This window comes from Xiphophorus hellerii, chromosome 13 (genome assembly GCF_003331165.1).
Source record: "Xiphophorus hellerii strain 12219 chromosome 13, Xiphophorus_hellerii-4.1, whole genome shotgun sequence".
Classification (NCBI taxonomy): Eukaryota; Metazoa; Chordata; class Actinopteri; order Cyprinodontiformes; family Poeciliidae; genus Xiphophorus; species Xiphophorus hellerii.
In genome coordinates, this window is record NC_045684.1 from 15,998,020 (window position 1) to 16,018,630 (window position 20,611).

The following is a 20,611-nucleotide window of genomic DNA, read 5'->3' on the forward strand; positions in this document are numbered from 1 at the left end:
AGAATTGATTACTAAAATAAAGTTAGCTAGAGCTTTATACAAAACATTGCAAGGAGATATTTCTGTTTCTAATCCTTAGGATTTACAGATGGTACAGAGCTTATAGGTTTGGTTCTGTTAGGCTCCAAGATTTCCTTAGAAAGAAAACTTTAACCTAAACTCGACTGCATAGTTTAATAGCTGGACCAAATTGGGATGTATATAAATAAGATCCCTCTATAATTGTATATTTTACATTTCGGTGCATACTTCGGATGTTTCATTCATTTATTTGTTTTGTAAAGTGCCTTAAGATGACATTTGTTTTGAACTAGATTAGACGTTTGAACTGATTTCAGAGCAATAATCTCGGTTCTGTCTCCAGACAGGGCCCCGTGAAGCCAGAGGTTCTGTCCATCCAGCTTTCGGGTCGTCGCTCCAATCGGAGGCTCCAGAGAAACAACAGCCTCTCCCCGAACAACCCCCTCCTCAGTCTTGTCAATTCAGGTGGGTTCATGCGTTTGCATGCGCTGCTCACTTTAAATAACTCAACGCGGCATTGCTGTATGCAAAGAAACAGCTGCGGGGTCAGAGAGAGCACGTCTCTGCAGATCAGAAAGCACGACACAGAGGTGGGAGGGAGGAGAGCGAGGTGAGGCAGAGAAAAGGCCGGGGACAGCCTGGAGGAGGCCGGACTGCTGTGCTCAGATGGAGCTCTGGGGTTCTGGATGCCTGTGTGTAAAAGACTAAATTTACAGATCAGGGGTTTTTTTCTTTGACATCTAACTTGCTGGCGACAACTTATTTTTCAGAGTACTGCAACAGAAAGATGAGGAATAAAGGTGTGTGGGGTAGAAATAGTAGTTTTAAATCTGATAAAAATGGAAAGAAATAACAAGATTGGGCATTTTTGAACACCAAAGCGCATGGCTTTAACATTCATCTGGTGATCTCATTAGAAAACACTATATTGCATAATGTGTTACTAGGTCAACAGTGGCGCATGTTCATAGTTTAGATGTGTTCAATAACAGGAAAAATAAAAGTCCGCTGATTCAGCCTTCGACCTGTTGACCATAAATCAGAGTGAAAAAAAATCAAGTGAGAAATTGGCTAATCTGAAACTTTGATCTGTAGATGATTGATTTGTGCTTCTGTATTAAAGCAAATTACTAAGCTATAAAAAGTGAATGACTGATGTGTGTTAAATTGGCTTTTTGATTCTGGAGAAAAATAAGTTTTTACTTGTTCCAGAATGCTTTGAACTCTAAAAATTTGCGAAAAGTAAAGTCAAGATGAAGACCATTATCAATATTTCTTTGAGAAGCATGATATATTTGGCAGAGCCCAGATGTTATTTGTACTAAATCTTTACCAAAATGCATATTTAAAACAAAGATAAAATATTCCCCACATTTTCAAACATACAAAAAATATTCTCCAGCTGATTGCCTCCATTTACGTCCTCGTTGTTTTTTTTAACCATTGATTGCACACAGTCGCCTCTCCTGCGCAACACCTGCTGTTATTGCCAGAAACAAACACAAAACCCAAACAAAGCGATTACAGGTCTCAAAGCTTTCCCATTGATCTCTGTGGTTGTTTGCCGCCCGACATGAAAGGAAACCCTGAAATGACCCCCTGGCACACTGCAGTCATTCATACCTGCATTCGCTTCCAGGGATCGATGGATGAAAATATTTTAAACAGACACGATGTATGAAGCAGCTTTCATCTGTGCACCTTTGTTGTTTAAAATCCAGCTTCCTTTGTGGTTTTTTTTAAATATATTTTTCTGTCTCCCCCAGGTGCTTACGATGAAGACGGTCAGTGGACGGTTCAGGTCAACAGGCTGCAGAAGCTGATCGACCGTCTAGAACAAAAGGTTGCTTCACCTTTTTCTTAAGCATAATTTTTTATACTTGCCTTCTTACGCCTCATTTTGTGTCTAGTTTCTGCTGTTTGCCTTCAGCAATTCAGCCATCTGGTCTTTACGTTATCCCCTGAAATTGTGACGAGTAGGATCACAGCAATATCAGAGTGGCAAACCACACCTGCCCACATTATAAACACATACACATATGCTCATACAGGAGAGAAAATCTGGACCTGAAAATGAAGCAATGTGTCGTAAACTGACATGTGAGGGAGGCATTTGATGAGACTTTTAAGCCAAGAAAACGGGGCAGTAAATATCGTATCAGACGTAAAAAGAGAGTCAATCAGACAGTAACAACGATTCTGACAAAAAAAAAATATTACACATGAAATCAGTTGCCCATAGACTGTTTCAGAGGGTTCTGTACTATCCTGCAGGTCTACATAATTCCCTTTTTCAAAGCTCTTGATTGAAATAAATGGGTCATTATCAAGTTTCTGTAGAACATGCAGAGGAGGTAATTGAATCATTTGAATCTAGTTTGCTGGAGCAGGAAAACATCTAAAACATGAAGGACAGCAGGGGGGGGGGGCAGGACAAGGAGCTCATCACATAAAGTCAGAATAAATTAAAAAAAGGTTTAGTATGGACATTTTCTAACTGTAAAATCATCCATTACATTGGGTTTGTGTACACTCTTTAATTGGACTTTTATGAGTTTTGAAGTATTTTTAAAACCTTTAAAAGAGAAAGGTGACCTAATTTTTCCACATATAGAAGGCGTCCCTTTCTCTATGTATAGCATATTATGTAAATGTGTTGCAATAATTGTCCACAGTGCGATCTATAGCAGCTTTTAATTATTATTTTATTTTTCTGTTTGCGATCCACGTTGACTTGTTTCACTTTTAACTTCCTCCTTAGATGCTGTTTTTACACCTATGTTGTCTTTTTAGCTTGTGGTTTAAGATGTCCCCCAATAACAGCTATGTAAATATCGAGGAAATGTAAACCCTTGTGCAGTTTAAACTAGAGCTAATATCCGTGTACTTCCTCCTCCGCAGGAGATTCGCATGGAGCCCGTTGAGGAGGAGGTCTTGGAGAGCAAATCGGTTGGTTTATTGATCTTTATCCTCCTTTCACTATTCAGTGACCATGCTGTGTTTATTACTCCGCTGTCACATGGAGGGCTTGTACAGACCCAGAGGCCACGCTGATAATGAAGACAGCAGTTGCCATAGAAACAGCAGCGCTTCCCCTCTTTTATGTTTAGTCTGTCTTCATTCTTAATCTGTGTGTCTGAGGCTTATTTGGACGTGACAGTTTGACGATGGACCGACCGAGACTTTCTATGTCTTCAGGAATTATCAACCAGTCAAAGCAATAGTTATTTTTCTTATATGTAAACAGGAGTGTAAACGGAGAACTACAAAATATCCACGACTAAAAGTTCGGCAGTTTGCACAATTTAACTGAATTAACGTGAAATGTTATTAATGGCAGATAACCAGATCTGAACACATAGCATGAAGCTTTAGTGAAACATGGTAGCAGCAGCATCAGGCTGTGGGGAGGCATTTCCTCAGCAGGGACAGGAACGATGTTTAGAGTTTAAGGGAAGATGGATGGAGATAAATAAAGTACAATACTGGAAAATTACAGGCATTCAGTCAGAGCTGCAATTGAGGGATTTAGATCAGAACAGACCTAAATCCAATCGAGAATCTACAGAAAGGTTTGTGCATTGATGTTAACATAAACTGTACATCCAATCTGTCTGACTGAGCAATTTACAAAGAAGAATTGGACAAAATCTCAGTGTTTAGCTGTTAGACACAAAGACCTGCAGCTGTAATTGCAGCAAAATGTGCTTCTGAAAAGTACTGACTCAGATAGTCTGAATGCAAACGCATGGCACTGATTTTAGATTTTTATCTATAATAATTAAAAGTATTGTTCTCCTTCCACTTCACAATTTTCCACTACTTTGTGTACGTCTATCAAATAAAATCCTTATAAAATGCACTGAAGATTGTGGTTGCATGTTGGAAAAGTTAAATGAAAGTGAATCTTTTTTTTGATAAGGAACAACAAGTAAGAATTTATTTACCATAGGAATAATTGTGCAGTAAGAGTATTTGATTTATTTATCTCAAACAGGTTTTTAAAAACAGGAGGGGGAAAAAACAACCAGTAGGGCAGAGAAAACATGTGCACACATAATCAAGAACAAAATAATTACTTTATCGTTACTTTTTTGTTTGAAAAGGAGTAGAAAGAAGTGAACGCTTACTTAATCCTACCCCTTATCTATATTTAATTACATATATTACTTACTGACTCAATAATTATCCAAAATTTAATAGTAATAAAAACCATGTTATAAAAAAGCCAACAAATAAATGATACTAAATAGACAAAATGATTACAAACTAACTCATAACAGACAAGAAAATCGACGGGTAATAACAATAGTAATAATGACAACTAAATAACTACTGGCATTTATATTATTATACTGCAAAATATTCTTCCAGTATAATAATCTATCTTAACCCATGGATATGAATATAACATTTTTCATTACTGCTTCAGTGCAGATGTCTGCATGAATGAATCAACATGTAATTGGCTTATCGGTGTGTGTCACTTGGGATAAATCGGCTGTAGAAACCGATAATGACCAGCCTGATGTGTGACTGTTTTCTGTTTGACAACTTCAGATTCTGTATGTGTGTGTGTGTTTTTCTTCCAAATTAGCAAGTAAATAGTAAAGATCCTAAAGGTTCAGTCCTGGTCACACACAGAAAAGTCCTCCTCATTAAAGCACACAGTGTATCTTACAACCACTATTCACTCCCTGTTCTCTTCTGCCGTTGTGCCTGTCAAATCATCAGCCTCAGGAAATTATCAGCAAGCTCTCTGTTGTCCCGATTAAACCAAGTTTTTCCCCTTCTTCACACCTCTCAACCAGAGGATGAGCTCCAACAGCCCTCTCTTTCTTATTGTCTGAAGAAAGAAAGTCAAAACCCACCTCTGTCTATGCTTTAGAGCTGTGATTCATCATCTGAACAGGCTGATGGTTTAACCATACCAGAAGCAAGCTGACATTTTGAATGTGTGTGTTGTCTTCACAGCACATCCTAATAGTCCAGAGGCAGCTGTCAGTGCTGGAGGAGGAGCTGGAGGAGTTTCGATTGGCTCTCAGGCAGTACATGGATTGTGCCTGCGCCCAGACAGGATGCTTACAGTCAGTTCTTTTTCCTCTGTTACCCGTTCTCCTTTGTTCCATTGAGCTTGTATGTCGTGCTTCATGTGTGTTACGAATACAAGCTGTATTTTATTTGGATTGTTTGTAGGGGTGCCGTTCGCTGATTACCAATCTTTTTAAAAAGCCTAGCTTACCAATTCCAATTTTGGCCGATACCAAATGAAATGTTGCTCAATATATCAAAAAAGTTGCTGAATTGGCAACAATGGGGTGACTGTTGTTAACTGTAAATGACATGATCTGGTTGGCCGGTTTTGTCAGTCAAAACTCTCTCACAGCAGAAAAGAAAAGCACAGTGGTTGATTTTTAGACCTTATCATTTGCCGAGGTTGACAACATCGGTGGACAAGATCGGCTTTACATGTAAAAATCAGCCATTCACCGATCTCCCAAAATTAAGGAAATCGGCACCAATAAATCGGCTGGTCGATAAATCGATGCACCCCTAATTTTAGGTGATAGATCGGTGTAGTGAAAAATGATGGAGTTTTACAAATCCCTCTACCGTGGTTGAACATGTCAAAACTGAAGTTTTTACTGCAGTATCATTGGATGGAGGGTCTTGCCACAGATTTTCAATTATATTTGGATCACATTTTAACACATGAATATGATTTAGTCTCAACCTTCTTATTGTAGCTCTTGCTGTGTTTTTATGGCGTTGTGCTGCTAGAAGGTGACCTCGCTTTTTTAGTGTATTTCCTGCTTGTTTTCTTCCGAGATTAGCTTGTATTTTACTCCATCTACCTCCCCCTCTACTATTTCTTGGTCAGCATTGGGAATGCAGCATCATGCATTCTGTTGAAAATGGATCAAAAATGTACCGCACACAGAGCAGAAAAATCAGCCAGTACAAGTAATCAGACTTTACTTATTTTATTCTTTTTTAGCGCTAAAAAAGGAGACGCTTACCCTTACAGACTAGATGTTTCTGTGACCGAGTCTATACAGCATCTGATCCAAAACGGGAAGATTCGTTTACTATACTACGGATGCACCTGGTGGTCATCTGATGTCTTACGTCATTTTATCAACTAAGTTTCTATTTCCTGGGAGACGGGAGTCTGAGGAGTTTCTATAGATGTTACAATTACAAAGGGCCTTTGTGTGAGAATATTAGTGTGTGAAAGCATGTGAATGTATTTGAGCTTGATAAGCGCCTCAACAGCTCCCCCTTTTGGTCTCAACGAGACCACACAAAACAAGAGAAATGGAAAATAACGAAAAGAATAAAAGAGGGGGGCTGTACATCCTCGAGTAGACATTGTCCCTTCCGGAAAACTTCCCCCTGAGGCTTCATCCTCCCGCATCCTCCACCAATGTTTTTCATTTCATTTCATCACATATTTTGGGGGTAAAAACGGACAGGGCACCCCTGGCCTCAGCAGGCGGTGGAAAAAATCACAATGTCCCCCTTACAATCTGGAGAAATGCACAAATAGAAACAAAACTTTGAAGGGTGTTAGGGTTTAGGGAAATGTTAGTCAACCACCCATGGCATGACTATGTCAGCTGTTTCTGTTGTTTTATTTATTATATTTATTTTCAATAAAATGTTATCCGTAGTCTTGTGAGTTTTGTCTTAATCATTTTTTTTTTTTTTTTTATTATTTTATTATTTGTCTGTAATCACACACGCAGAATATCATTGCACTGTTTGAAACCAAATGTTGTCATTATTACTTCATATGTCTGATTTTACATTATATTCATTCTGTAGTTACCTCAGGTCAACGCCATGCCACAGGAGGGTAATGAACTCAAAAGAGCAAAGTCTAAAATTTTGTGTTAGGTTTTGTATATATAATTTTTTTTATTGTTAGTATTTAAAAAACAAGGTGAAAAGTCACAGCTACGAAGTTGTTAAGTTCTACCAAAGTGCTAAGTGAACAAAATGTTAGGATATGTGTGGAACTTGATAAAAATGCAATAGTGAAGTGTTAGGTTGAAATTAGTTGTAAAATCAGTGAAATGTTAGGTAGTATGCAAAAATGAACACATTGTTAGAAGACTAAAAGGTGAGATTTCTATGTAATATGTAAAAGTTAATGAACTACGAAAAGGATGCAAAGTGAACCGGAATGAAATGGTAAGAAAAGCTTAGAATTCTGAGTATTGAAAGGCACAGAACAATGAACACATTCGTAAAACATCAAATCAATAAAGTAAATCAGGATTAAAGGCAGTACACTCAAAATACACTGGCATGATTAAACTAGGATTAAAAGTAAGTAAAAATGTTTTCTGATCAAACTTTAATCATTGTAATGAAATCAAATCACTGCAGCCTCTCTATAGCGAGACCTATCAACGTCAAATCAGTTTCTGCGTGTGTCCAGATGTAGAGCCGGCGCGGTCGCTGGGAAACCCCGACAGTGCCTGGAAGGCTTCAGTGTGGGATTTCGGCTGTAACTCGGTCCAACAATCGTGGAAGGCGCCCACAGTCTCACACCCCGGCACACCCAGAAAGGATTGGACTTCATTCTGCAAGAAAAAACACAACAAAAGCGAAATCAATGGATTATATAAAGAACATTAAAGTGAAGGAAAATTTTCTTTTGTCACTGGATACTAGTACTGCCCTTAAACTCTGGCAATCTGGAATTTCACGGTTCTTTGACGTCTCCGGGAAAACATCTGATAGGCAGGTGGATTTCCATCACTACTGCTGCCTTTCTCTATGGTTGAGGTGATGCACCGCACCGCCAATGACCTCAGACAGGGAACACAGCAGCAACCACAGGTGATCAGGAGGGCAAGGAAAGTTGTCACAGAAAAGAGCAAAGAGATGATGATTTCTTTATATTTTCCAAACAGATCAGTGAATCACTTATCCAAGGGGTTTGAAACTCCAGAGTGCTCATGCATCGTTTTACTAAGGGCCTTAAGTCCTTCTAGCGCCGTGGTCACTGTTAATTTAGTTTGTGCACAAACTTTAGCCAATTTTGTTTTTAAATTTTGATTCATTCGTTCTACTTTGCCTTAGGATTCCGGGTGATAAACCGTACCGAACTTGTGTTTCAAACCAAGATGAGCTTCCACTGTTTGCAGGTCCTTGTTTCTGAAATGGGTTCCATTGTCTGATCTGATTTTTTCTGGAAAACCGTGCCTGGGGATGTAATGGTTGATCAGGCATTTTATGACAGTTTTACTGTCTTCTCTCGCTGCTGGCCACGCTTCAGGCCATCCTGTGAAAGCATCAACACAAACCAGCAAATATCTTGTGCCTTGCACCGTGTTTATCATGTCAGTGAAATCCAACACAACCTCTTTCCCTGGACCTGTGAGTGGAAGAAACTGTCCCTGATGTGGCTTCAAAGTTTTCTTAGGGTTAACCTGTCCACACATTTCACAATTATTTACAAACTGTTTCACCATGTTGATCATTTGGGGTTGTCACCAGTCTTTAAGATTATGCATCATCTGTTTAGTTCCCACATGTCCAACCCCATGAGCTTCCTGAAACAGCTCCTGTTTCCTCCCAGGGGGCAGAATTAACCTGCCGTCTGGGCCCCTCCAGCATCCATTTGTCTCAGTGGCGCCTCGTCGCTTCCACATGTTTTTCTCTTCAAGTGGCACCCCCTTTTGGCATCTTACCACCTCATCCATTGGCAAAGTTCCAAATGCACTGTTCCTGCAACATAAGCGGAATCTGTGTACACATTTACCTGTGATCCTTGGGCAAGCTTTAACGCTTCGATCACTGCTTTTATTTCTGCCCTCTGCGCAGACGCTGTTCCTTCCAGTCTTTCTGCTTTTCTTGTGAGAAAGCCTGCTTTTGTGCTTTCTACTACTGCAAAACCAGCTCTTAGTTCTTGTGTTTGGTGTCTGTAACAACAACCATCTGTGAAGAACTGTCTCACCTCTGGTCCAATCAAGGGAGTTGCTTCCAGGTCTGGTCTTACCTTTTCTGACTTTGCCACAAGTTCTGCACACACGTGTGGTTCTCCTTCTGAAAAACAGTCTGCCATATTTATGCCTTCATGAGTGAATGAAATGTTTGGAGCTTCCAGAACTTTGGAAAGCCTTTGTTGTCTCAACGCCGTCATGGTGAAACTCTGTGAGTTTACATATGCCACCACGCTGTGTGTAGTTAACACTTGCAGTGTATGTCCCATGACAATATGTGCAGTTTTTTGTATCAATTTGGCTACACCAGCAGCATGCTGTGTGCAGGGATGATGTCTCTGTTCCATTTTGTCCAAAATTGCAGATAAATACATCATGATTCGTCTCTCACCCCCTTTTTTCTGATACAAAACTCTGTTAACGGCCAGTTTTGTAACAGAAACATCCAGAAAGAACGGCAAAGTGTAGTCTGGCATGGAGAGCTCTGCAGCGGACGACATGTGTTGTTTTACAGCTATAAAAGCTTGTTCTGCCTCAGTTGTCCAAAAGAGGAGATTATTCAGATTTCTCATGCCTTGTTCATTAACCAAGGCTCGAAGCGGCTGGGTCAGATCCGTGTAAGACGGAATGTAGCTTCTGCTGTAGCCAGTTAAACCCAGAAAGGAGAGCATGTCTTTGACTCTGGTGGGTTTCGGATGTTGCAAAATGGACTGCTTGTGTGAGGAAGAGATCCCCGTTGTTCCTGCTGAAATTATTCTGCCCAGAAATGAAACCTGTTTTCGTGCAATCTGTAATTGGTTTTTACTGACCTTAAAACCTTTTTGATGGAGGTGAGCCAGAACCAGGGAGGTGGCTTTAACGCAAAGCTCCGCGGTTGGTGCGGCCAGCAAAAGGTCGTCCACATATTGGATGAGGGTCGTTTGTGGAGGGAGAGGACAGTCCTGCAAAACATCCTTTTTTCTCCACTGGCAAAATGGGTGTGTTCCAGTCAGACTGTGAGGGTTCCAGCACTCCAGCCTCAATCAGTCCTGTTATTGTCTCTGCGATGCCCTGTTCAGCTGCGGATTTGTGTGGATACTGAGGAATCCAGAGGGGTCTCTCAGAGTCCACCTGAAATGGAATAGGAGAACAGGAGACCAGCCCCACATCCGTAGGCGTTTCCGCCCAGAGAGATGCAGGCATAGATGTTATCATATGTTCTGCTGAAGAGTGGTCTGATTTTTCCCTACCGTGATGCCTGGACATGTTCATGATGAAGTTCTACTGTTTCAGACCCTGAAAAGCTGATCTTATATGTGTCAAGAGAAGGGGAGAAAAACAAACCTGGCACTGCTGTCGCAATCCAATCTGTGGCTGCCAGGGAGCGTTTCATCATTGGGCCCAATTCTTTTGCTTGGTGCTCAGGGTGCAAACAGAGAGAGATGTGAGGCACAGCTTCATCAGATATTTGATAACATTCTGACTGCGTTTCTGTGAAAGAGACAGCAGCAGCTACACCAACTGGAGCTACATAAATATCTGAGATTTTACCTCCCAGGTTGTTTCCTCCAAAGTGGAAAGGAAAGGTTCCTGGTACCATTCAGAGACGTCTCTGTCGTAGAACAGGGTCACGTGGGGGGATCCGGAGGAGAGACGTAGGAGCGCAGACACAGGAGCCAAGGTTTCCAGTCCACAAACGTTGACATTAGACGGCTGGAGGGTAAGTTCGTTAAAAGGCCCCAATGTATGTCTGCACACTCAGAAACACTTGGCTGCATGAGAAATTGTCCATCCGTGAGAAAGTTTGCACAAGGGAGGGACGTGCCATCGGGAAATGAAACAATTAATCCATTCACAGAGCACATAATTGTTGCTCCCAGTTTTATCAGTAAGTCTCTTCCTAGCAAATTGACGGGAGTTGTGGGAGAGCTGACAAAAGAATGTTGCAGGTGCTGATTGCCCAGTGTGAAGGTCAGAGGCTTAGTGAAAGGCAGACTTTGTTCTGTCCCTGAGAACCCAGTTAAAGATACAGTTTGTGACGTCAAACTAAGGGGAGAAACAAAGTTCAATGTGCTGTGTGTAGCACCTGTGTCCACCAGGAAGTGTGTTTCTCTCCCCTCCAGTGTTGCTGACAACATGGGGTCTGCAGTTCCCATGCTGGGCTGTGGGTCTCCAGGGGCGTGTCACTAGATGTTCTGTGTGGGCTCGTTATTCCCCTGAAAAGACTGTCCAGGTATAACATTGGGATTGTGGGGGATCATACCTGGTTCCCCGTGATTTGGTATGGCCCAGCAATGTTTTGCCCAGTGTCCAACACGTCCACATCGGTAGCATATGTCCTCCTGCTGTGGTCCCCTGATCCGCGCCCCACGACCCCTCCACGGAGCACCGCCCTCGTGACCGGCCAAACGCCTTCCCCGCCCACGAGGAAACGCTCTGTACCTGTTTTGGGGATATGAAACAGAAAAAACAGGAGGAGGAACCAGTCCTCCCCAATCTGATTAGTGTTTTGCCAGGAAGTTGCATTCTGTGTGGGGGTTCCGGCACCTGCAGCCACAACCATCACATGTTCCTTTTTATCTGTTTTTTTTTTCAATTTTTGTTTTGCTTCCTGCAATTGGAGCTTCAACAGTTGAATTTCTAAATCCTTTGTGTCAGACTGCTTTTTCTTGAACTCATCTTGTGCCTTTATTAAGTGATGAAGCAAATGTCTCTCCCACCTAACGTGCTCGCACCCTGTCAAATCTGGGTTGTTTCTTATAGATTGTACAACCTGTTCAGGAACACCTTTCAAGATTGCCTCTCTAAACATTTCAGTTAAGTTTGAGTGTGGGCCTTTTGGATTAATTGTAGTTTTTCCGAACCAGGTTTCTGCAGCTTTATTTATGTATTCTTTAGGATCCATGCTGTAATCCCATTCAAACCTGGTGATGGGAGCGATTGTGGCCAGTGGAAACTGCCTTTTTATTTCCCGTGCCAAAGGTGTGATGAATTGATGTGCTGGAGTAGAATTACTTACATTTTGGGTCCCTGCTGCGTGTTCTATGTCTCTCATAACCATGCCAGACATAGCTCTGCTCATTATTGCTCTGAAATCTCCCAGCGCTAGAGTCATTCCAGAGGTCAGCAGGTCTAACTCTGCCAACCAAAGACTCCCACCAGCTGTAATACTGGGCAGTTTATCTACTATGGCCTCTCTGTCATCTAGAGGAAAAGGAACGTATTTCTGACCCTCAGTACTGTTTTTCAAAAGAGGATAAGCCCCTGTGTTGCTCCCAACCAGGGCGTGCTGTCCTTCTGCTGTGTGAAGGCCTAAGCCACGCATGCTCTCTAGAGGGCACGAGATGTGATAGACCTCTCTCAGTTCATCAGTTTTATCTGTAAGGTTCTCCTCTGAAACCCACGTTCCATTTGCATCCATTTTAATTTGAACGTTTTTGGCTGAATTAGATTTTATCTCTCCTCTCTCCATCTGTTCTGCTCTGTCACACAGGTTCTGCAACCTCTGAGCAGATCTGACAAAGGTGTCATTTAACTGAGACCAAGCCATGGGATTTGGTGTGGACGGGGTCTGATCTAATATAGTCCAGTTCGGGGTATCAGTCCCAGTGTGGACTTCGGGAGCGTTTTGTGGGGTAGCTGTCTCCCCCTCGACTGCTAAAGTTCCCTGTGTAATGTTAACTATGGGATAAATGCCCTGGGAAGGCCGAGTTTCGTCTCCACTATATGGTGGAGGAAGTGAATTGTCTGTATTTATGTTTGTGTGTTCAGAGCTGGTGGCAACTTTTTGTTTTTTGTGTTCAAATGCATGTGAAAGTCCCTGCCAGAAAACCAAAAGTTCTTCCCTCTGCCTGAGTTCTCTCTCAGCATTCTGCTCGTTTGTTTTACAGCTTCTGTTAGTGAAAACTCCTGCTTCTCCTTCTTTTTGCATAGTGTCTATCAAATGTTTTTTAGAATTGTTGATTCCCTGCAGCAAATGTTTCCCCAGGGGCTGTCTGCTTAGCAAATCGCCTCCACCCATTTCAACCAGACCTTTTAATTTATTTTGTATTTTTTGTCCGTCCCCGTCCGTTTGGAATTCGTCATGTTCCCCCAGATAAGTTATTAATCCATCTATTTGCTCACTGAGCGCAATCCATGGCCCGATGCCCCACTTTGGATCATATTTCTCCCTGTCGACCTCCTGCGCCATATTCAAACCCAGAGATCACCTCTCCTCTTTCCTGCCTTTTTTTTTTTTTACTGCCTCGCACTGCGGCGAGCCTCTGTCTCCTTTTCTCTTTTTTTTTTTGCTCGCACAGCGGCGAGGAAATCACACACAGCAGAAAGATTTTGCTCGCGCGGCGGCGAGAAAATCAAAGACCACAGATGAGATAAAGAAACTTCCCACAGATTATAATCCCCGAATGTTTACCATGGTTGTAAAAGACATTGCAATAAACGAAGGAGAGTACATTTAAACACGCAAAGTCTGCTCAGCGGCAGACGTTCACATACACATAGCTGACCGACACACACACAGCTGACAGGCACACACACACAGCTGACAGATACACAGAAATGGATCCACGCTTTTCAGCTCCTATGATGTCCTCTGTTTATTTTCTTCACTTATTTCTCTGCAGAGGAACAGATCGCGATCAGTCTTTATCTTATTCTCTTATCTTTTTTCCTATGGTGGACCCCTCTCAACACTTTTGTGTTTTTTGAGCAAGTCACAGATTGGCTAACGCGTTCTTTTAGGGGGCAGCACTCCCCAAGGATAGAACCGACAAAACCTAGTCTTTCCTTTTCCCGCGTCCAGGAAAAGTCGGAGACGACCAGTTCTCACTACAGAGCCAATCGACCTTTACTTTGACTATTAACTGTTTAACTAACTTTTTAACCTTACTCCTATGAATAACTCGAAAGCCTTTAGACAAACAACTCAAAAGCAGTACGAACAACAGCTGACAATCGAACAATGGTTGACCACTTCAGACAACTCAGTAACACACAATATAACAGCAATCGATAGCTGGAATTCAGAGGTTTAAGAAGAATGCAACACAAACCACAGCTGATTTCTGGAATTTAGACAGTCCAACAGAAACAATGCTATGGTGTTTGTTAAGGAAAATTTTCCTCACCTTTTATGGGGGCCCCAACACCAGAGCACTGCTTCCGGCAGGCTGCGCCGGAACGGCCAGTTCAATCTCTGCTCGTGTCTCAGCACATAACCATCCTCTGCTACCAATTGTTGAAAATGGATCAAAAATGTACCGCACACAGAGCAGAAAAATCAGCCAGTACAAGTAATCAGACTTTACTTATTTTATTCTTTTTTAGCGCTAAAAAAGGAGACGCTTACCCTTACAGACTAGATGTTTCTGTGACCGAGTCTATACAGCATCTGATCCAAAACGGGAAGATTCGTTTACTATACTACGGATGCACCTGGTGGTCATCTGATGTCTTACGTCATTTTATCAACTAAGTTTCTATTTCCTGGGAGACGGGAGTCTGAGGAGTTTCTATAGATGTTACAATTACAAAGGGCCTTTGTGTGAGAATATTAGTGTGTGAAAGCATGTGAATGTATTTGAGCTTGATAAGCGCCTCAACAATTCCCATAGCATGATGCTGCCACAATCATAGTTCACAGTGGGCATTGTATGTTCAGGGTCATATGAAGAGTTAAGCTTTTTATAGTACTCTTTAAAAAATTTCATGTTTTCTGGCGACATTTGCTGAAGCGAAGCAAATTTGGCTCAAGCAACTTTAATTTGTAAATTAGCAAAGAAAAGGTTTGATATCCGCCAGCTATAAATCCGCAAATAATTATATTATCAAAATTGTGTTTGGTGAACAATTATTTTTTTGAATGGAAATCCAAGGAATGCCATCTGGTCAAAAAAAGGTGACTTCTTTATAGCATCCAACTAGATGCACAACGTAGATGAATATTGGAGCAAGCCAGAACCTTTTCCTTTGCTAAACAGACAGGGGAGAAGTAGGGAGGATAGAATTATATTAGACATTAGACTGGTTTCGAATTCATAATGAATTTGAAAATGAGAACAGAAAATTTGGGAAGTAGATTAACTATAGAAAAGAAGGGGCCTGAGAAATGTGCCCTGGGGAACACCACAAGTAACTGGAATCTGCTCTGCCTGAAGAGTTCTCTGGAAATTTCAAAGTTGTATGGAACGTTTTACTTTTGACGCATCAGGTGAAGAAGAATAAGAAAAGATGAGCCTCTAGCAAACAGCAGCAGGCCTTTCCTGTTACAAGAAGAGAGTGAAAAAATAAATTAAAAGAAACCAATTACCAAGATAATGAAGAACCTGTAAAACCTTAATCTTTTCTAATACCACAAGCACAGTGGTGACTAATTTAGAAATTAAGTTGATGCTTTCCTCATGTTTTTGTCACTTTAACACCGTTTAACATGAAAAATCTGCACATCTTACTCAAAATAGTCTGACTTTAGAATATCATACCTGATTTTGACACTTAAATATTATTTTTTGAGCTGCTGCATCCTCAACCTAAAGTAAAAGAAAGCATCCTCATCTAATGCCATATCGGTCTGGGAAAATGTTTTAAGTAAGTGAATATCTGGCCTGAATCCTTCATCCATACTAATGACTAAATATATATTGTCATTAAAATGCCACTGCAGTAAAATTAAAACGAAATCTTCCTTTCGAAGCAGTTTGAAGTGGTATCGTTCTTGACACGATTGCAGGATTACTATGTAGTTCACATCCAAGTAGAGTTTTTTATGAGATAATAAGCTTAAGCTGAAATTCTGCCACATTAGGGAGAGAAAACGTGTTGCAGTGTTAGAATATTTGTCTCGCCTGTCATGTTTTGTTCTTGTTCTTCAGCAGAGCTTACACACAACATGCTTCAGAGGATTAGAGAGAATGAATGTTTCCTCCTCCTTATCCCTAAGAACTAAAATGTTTATCTTTTTTGCTTTGTGACTAAACATTTCTTCAACCTGAGTCAGTCCTAAAGCTACCTGTCAGTTAGGTTTTAGTCTCATACCAGCAGCCTGAAGCAGAGTGTGACGTTTTACATGCTTTATCATGCTGCTTCCTTTAAATAGTATATTTATCAACTTGTTTCTTTGATTAAATGAAAATACTGCACAAATGTTGCCAGATTATGATTGCATTTTCCAATTTAATTGTGGTTATGATTGCACCTCGTTGCTCGCACACAGCGAGGATGCAGAAAACAATTTAGAAACACGGGCTCTGTTGGGGGACATGATGCAGCAACACTAATTAGCAACTGCATGACTCGTGTCCCCTCTTTTGTCTTTAACTCGGCAGCATCGCAGTTCAGCGGCTGGCAAATGAATCACGCTTCATTCTCTACGAGTTCTGGGAACACAACAACGTGTGGAAGAAGTGAGTATCCGCATGTGTGTGACCCATGTGCGTCAGCGTTAACGCATCGTGGATCGATTCACATTAACTCTACATTACGCTCTTTTTTTACTGCTTGGACTCATCAGTGAAGGTTCAGTTGATGCTTGAACTTTAAAGAAACTGATGGGGAAAACAGAGCAACAAGAAAAAGACTTTTTAACCCCCTCTGTTCTCATTTATCACTCTATTTTTCATATTTATTGGATAAATACGATTAACAATTAATTATGAAATACAACTTTATTCATCTTGTGCTGCACATTAATATTCTCTGTACATTGTAAAGCAATCATACCTTTTTCTTGAGTTTTTAGGTTGAGTCTTTAATTTGAGTTCACAATCATGAAGTAAAAATAAGTCAATTATAGATAAATTATTAAAGGTTCAGATGATGAGTTTATACATATTCTCATAGTATTTATTGGCAACTCTTGTGAAGATAAATAAGAAACATTTCAAACGAATTCCTGTGGATTCTTGAATGTGATAGATGTTCCCAAAGCCTTTGCAATCACATATTTGCAAAAACCAGAGGCTCGAGATTTCATGGATGTGTTATTATTTTTAAAGAACTTAAAAGATTGTGGGATGATAAATTTGGTCTTTTTCAGACTATGTTGTTCAGAATACTGGATTCTGGCAGAAAATGTACGACTGAAGCGTTGAATATAATGTGATTGCTTCTTTAATAGCATGCTGGAGAATATTTTTGGTGCTGATAAATAAATTATCTCTGAACCTCTTCATGGTCAAAAACTGAAAACAAACAAGCAACTTTCCACTGGAGTATCAAAATAATACATTTTATAATGTCTGTAAACTAAAAGATATACTTTAATGTAAAGAATTTGCCTATTTTTCTTGTCATTTTTATTTTTGAGAAGAATATTTCTCTTGCCTTTCTCTTTTTATTGCATTGTATTTATTTATTTATTTTTTTACCAGTTTTAGGCTGTAGATGCAAATATCAGTCAACAACAATGTAGTAAAGCGCAAAATTACTCATCCCCCTGGGAAATTCAGTTTTAAAGTAATCTTTTAATTTTAATAACCCTTCTGACTGCAAGTAATATTTCACCGGCCAAGTCAGAGTCAATCCCTCAGTTGGTAAAAATTAGTGTGATGGCGCAGAGGCATTCTTAAAGGTTTGGAGCACATAGCTGTAGACAATTGGTCAAATTTCCAGTGGAAAAATGCAAAGAGTTTATTAGCAACTGTAAGGTCACTGTAATGCCACGAATCACTTTTTTTCACTCATTATTCAGAAGGCTGTCAACATTTTTAAAAAAACAACTAAAAACAGATAAATCATTTTTTTCTAACAGCTTGAGTTGAGAGGCATCTCTCTGATTTCCTAGCAGAAACAAACTGAAAAATGAAGATACATCTAAATCTTCCAGGGTTTTGCTTGATTTCAATCGACTCCTTTGAATTACATTACTGAGGGGTGGAGTCACTGTCTCTCTTTTGAAACCTGCTTGTTTCCACCTTTGATTGGTTCGTCCTTCCATCCAACAACACTGAAGCCTACTTACCGAAGCTTTAACTGATAAACCTGGATGACTTTGAATCGCCTCACACAGACAGTGATCAGTTCCTCACGTCCTATGTTGTCTTCTCTGCTTTCCAGCCACCTGCAGACTAACTACAGTAAAACCTTCCAGAGGGGGAACGTAGACTTCCTGGAAACTCCCGAGAGCATTACTACCATGCTTGTTCCTGGTAAGGAAACACATCCCACATCCACAAAGGTTTTCACAATTAATACGCTTTGCAGTGAATATAAAAATAAGTCAGGTTTTCCATCAGTTTTTGATAACATACACAAAATTAGAATATTGTCAGATTAGAAGTACCTTTTTCTTAAATAACAACCTTTAAGCAGGTAATAAACAGTCTTTTCAATAAACTCATATTTCTGTTTAAACATTTTTTTATTTGTCTAATGTAATCTTCTAATCTTAAATGTTGTTTTCTTTAGCTGCCATCGAATAAAGTCTTGAACACGTCAATCTGTGTGTAATTAATCTGTATGATGTGTTTACAATATTATCAATCAATCAATCAAGTTTATTTGTGCAGCACATTTCAGCAACCAGGCAGTTCAAAGTGCTTCACATCATAAAAACAAAAATATAGTCAAAGACAGTCAACAATTGAAACATAACATTTTGTCTGATGGCATTATAACACATCTGAATGTTTATCAATGTTTAATTTATAATGTTTCGAAAGCAACTCTAAACAGTGGTGTGTTTTTAGTCTGGATTTAAAGGAACTCAGTGTTTCGGCTGTTTTGCAGTTTTCTTTAAGTCTGTTCCAAATTTGTGGTGCACAGCAGCTGAATGCTGCTTCTATATGTTTGGTTTTGGTTCTGAGAACAGACCAGAACCAGAGAACCTGGTGGATCTGGAAGGTTGATACAACACCAGCAGATCTTTAATGTATTGTGGTGCTAAACCGTTCAGTGATTTATAAACTAACAACAGTATTTCAAACTCTATTCTCTGAGCTACAGGGAGCCAGTGTAGGGAAAATAAATGAATGTTTCAACAACATTCTAATTTATTGAAAACAGTGATATGTGGGTAGATGAAACTTTCTAAGGCACGTGTCAAACTCAAGGCCCGGGGGCCAAATCTGGTCCACCATAACTTTTTATGAGGCCCTTTAAACTCCAAATTACATCAATAAGTTCTTCCAGTTTTTTTACAAATCTGCAAAGTTTACACAAATCTTGACATTTTTTTATGATCTTACAGCAAATTTTCTCAAATTTGGTCAAAAACATTGAATTTAAGTGGCTGCTGCTGCGTCAGCCTTACTTGATGTCAAGTTATAGTCCGTAATAAAAAGTCACATTTAACATCATACATTAGCGCAAATACTAAAATTCCTTACATACATTTTTAAATCGGCATCACAAAATCTGTAATTTTGATTTAAAAAAAACACCAACTTACAAAATCCTGGAGGAACAGCTATTTCTTGGTATTTTATCAATTTAATTGGTTTTAACAGTATATTGTGGCCCTTTCGGAAAATTCTGATTTTTGATATGACCCAAAATGAAAATGAGTTTGACAGCCCTGTTCTAAGCGGTTTAATAGATTGTATATATCATCTGTATCTCACCTGCAGCTTCTTGGTGGGTCCTCAACAACAACTGAAGATTTCCCAACAACATCCACTGATCATCACCAGACGGTGTGAGGAGCAAACAGACACCTGTCAACACATCACCAGTCCACAGAAACACCTCACTCTCCTTGAAGCAACATTACTTGTGAAGCCATGGTGATTAGTGTTTATGACTTTCCATGTTCTTTCATAGTTCAGTGGTAGCTCCAGTAGCTCATGTGTGTCTGTTTGCACTTATTCACAAATGAGCTGTGAGCTCATCGGTGACCCATCTGATGGTCCGACACCATCGCCGTGACGTCGCCCAGCGTAGAGCTGAAATGTTTGTGCTTTTGTCTCGATAGATATCTCTTTGAGGACATTGGGCTTAATCACGTTCTGGTTTTAGGAATATATTCATAAATAGGTTTAGTTTGAATTTAGACTTTTGTTATTATTATTATTATTGTTGTTGTTTGCATTAAATGAGTGTGTGAAAGAGACAGGAAATGAATCGCTTAGAAAGACATTGTATCAATTGTAGCAGCTCCAGGGAGCTCATTAAACCATATTTCTGTCTTTAATGTATTGAACTGAGACAAAGTCTCTAATAAAGATAATATTGTTGTGTATGCTGTGTGTATTTCTTGGGTTTTTTTGTTCTGCAAGTGTGTCACCACATGGTTATTGTAACAGAGTAGTTAGCTGAAACAATTAAATAAATGCCTATTACAGGGATAGTTCATGGTTGGTCAACATATTAGTAGAACATGCATAAAGTATTAGTATAAAAAAAACTAATATTATGAATAAACCGTGCATACATTTTTCCTGCTTGATCGTTTCGAAGAGTCTAACAGAGAATTTCACATACATGTTCAAACGTCCTAATACAGAGTGTTGCATATTCCACAAACGTTTCACTGTTTTTGTCCAATGTGCGTTTGTTCTCAGCCCCCCTGAGTAAATCAACTTGTCGTTTAAATGCGTAGTTAAAAGTAACATTTTTGTCTCTCCAGACCAAAGCACCTTGTTCCGCTTCCTAATTAGTGGGACGGCTATTTCATCTTTTAGTAGGTTTGAAGTTGTGCCATGCTCTTTACATTTCCA

General features: G+C 39.9%; 2 protein-coding genes across 4 annotated transcripts in view; one reads left to right on the forward strand and one right to left on the reverse strand.

The window, feature by feature from the left end:
* Positions 1 to 20,133, forward strand: part of necab1 (N-terminal EF-hand calcium binding protein 1) — a 41,751-nt gene extending 21,618 nt beyond the window's left edge. Inside the window, exons 7-13 of the mRNA XM_032580629.1 lie at positions 365 to 486; positions 1,788 to 1,864; positions 2,923 to 2,970; positions 4,996 to 5,108; positions 16,283 to 16,360; positions 18,012 to 18,103; positions 19,523 to 20,133. Coding sequence (XP_032436520.1) covers positions 365 to 486; positions 1,788 to 1,864; positions 2,923 to 2,970; positions 4,996 to 5,108; positions 16,283 to 16,360; positions 18,012 to 18,103; positions 19,523 to 19,551 — 559 coding nt within the window. The 3' untranslated portion in view covers positions 19,552 to 20,133. The remainder of the gene's footprint in view (positions 1 to 364; positions 487 to 1,787; positions 1,865 to 2,922; positions 2,971 to 4,995; positions 5,109 to 16,282; positions 16,361 to 18,011; positions 18,104 to 19,522) is intronic.
* On the reverse strand, positions 9,901 to 13,464 carry LOC116731107 (uncharacterized). Of its 3 annotated transcripts, XM_032580627.1 has the most exons (3): positions 10,509 to 13,463; positions 10,302 to 10,377; positions 9,901 to 10,088 (listed from the first exon to the last, which is right to left on the reverse strand). In XM_032580627.1, the coding sequence occupies exon 1, from the start codon at positions 13,147 to 13,149 to the stop codon at positions 11,215 to 11,217; it is 1,935 nt and encodes a 644-aa protein (XP_032436518.1). In that variant the 5' UTR covers positions 13,150 to 13,463; the 3' UTR covers positions 9,901 to 10,088; positions 10,302 to 10,377; positions 10,509 to 11,214. The 3 variants fall into 3 exon arrangements, with proteins under 3 accessions (XP_032436518.1, XP_032436517.1, XP_032436519.1); XM_032580626.1 differs by having other exon boundaries at positions 9,903 to 10,377; XM_032580628.1 differs by lacking the exon at positions 9,901 to 10,088 and having other exon boundaries at positions 10,314 to 11,484; positions 11,515 to 13,464.
* Positions 20,134 to 20,611: the final 478 nt, after the last annotated feature.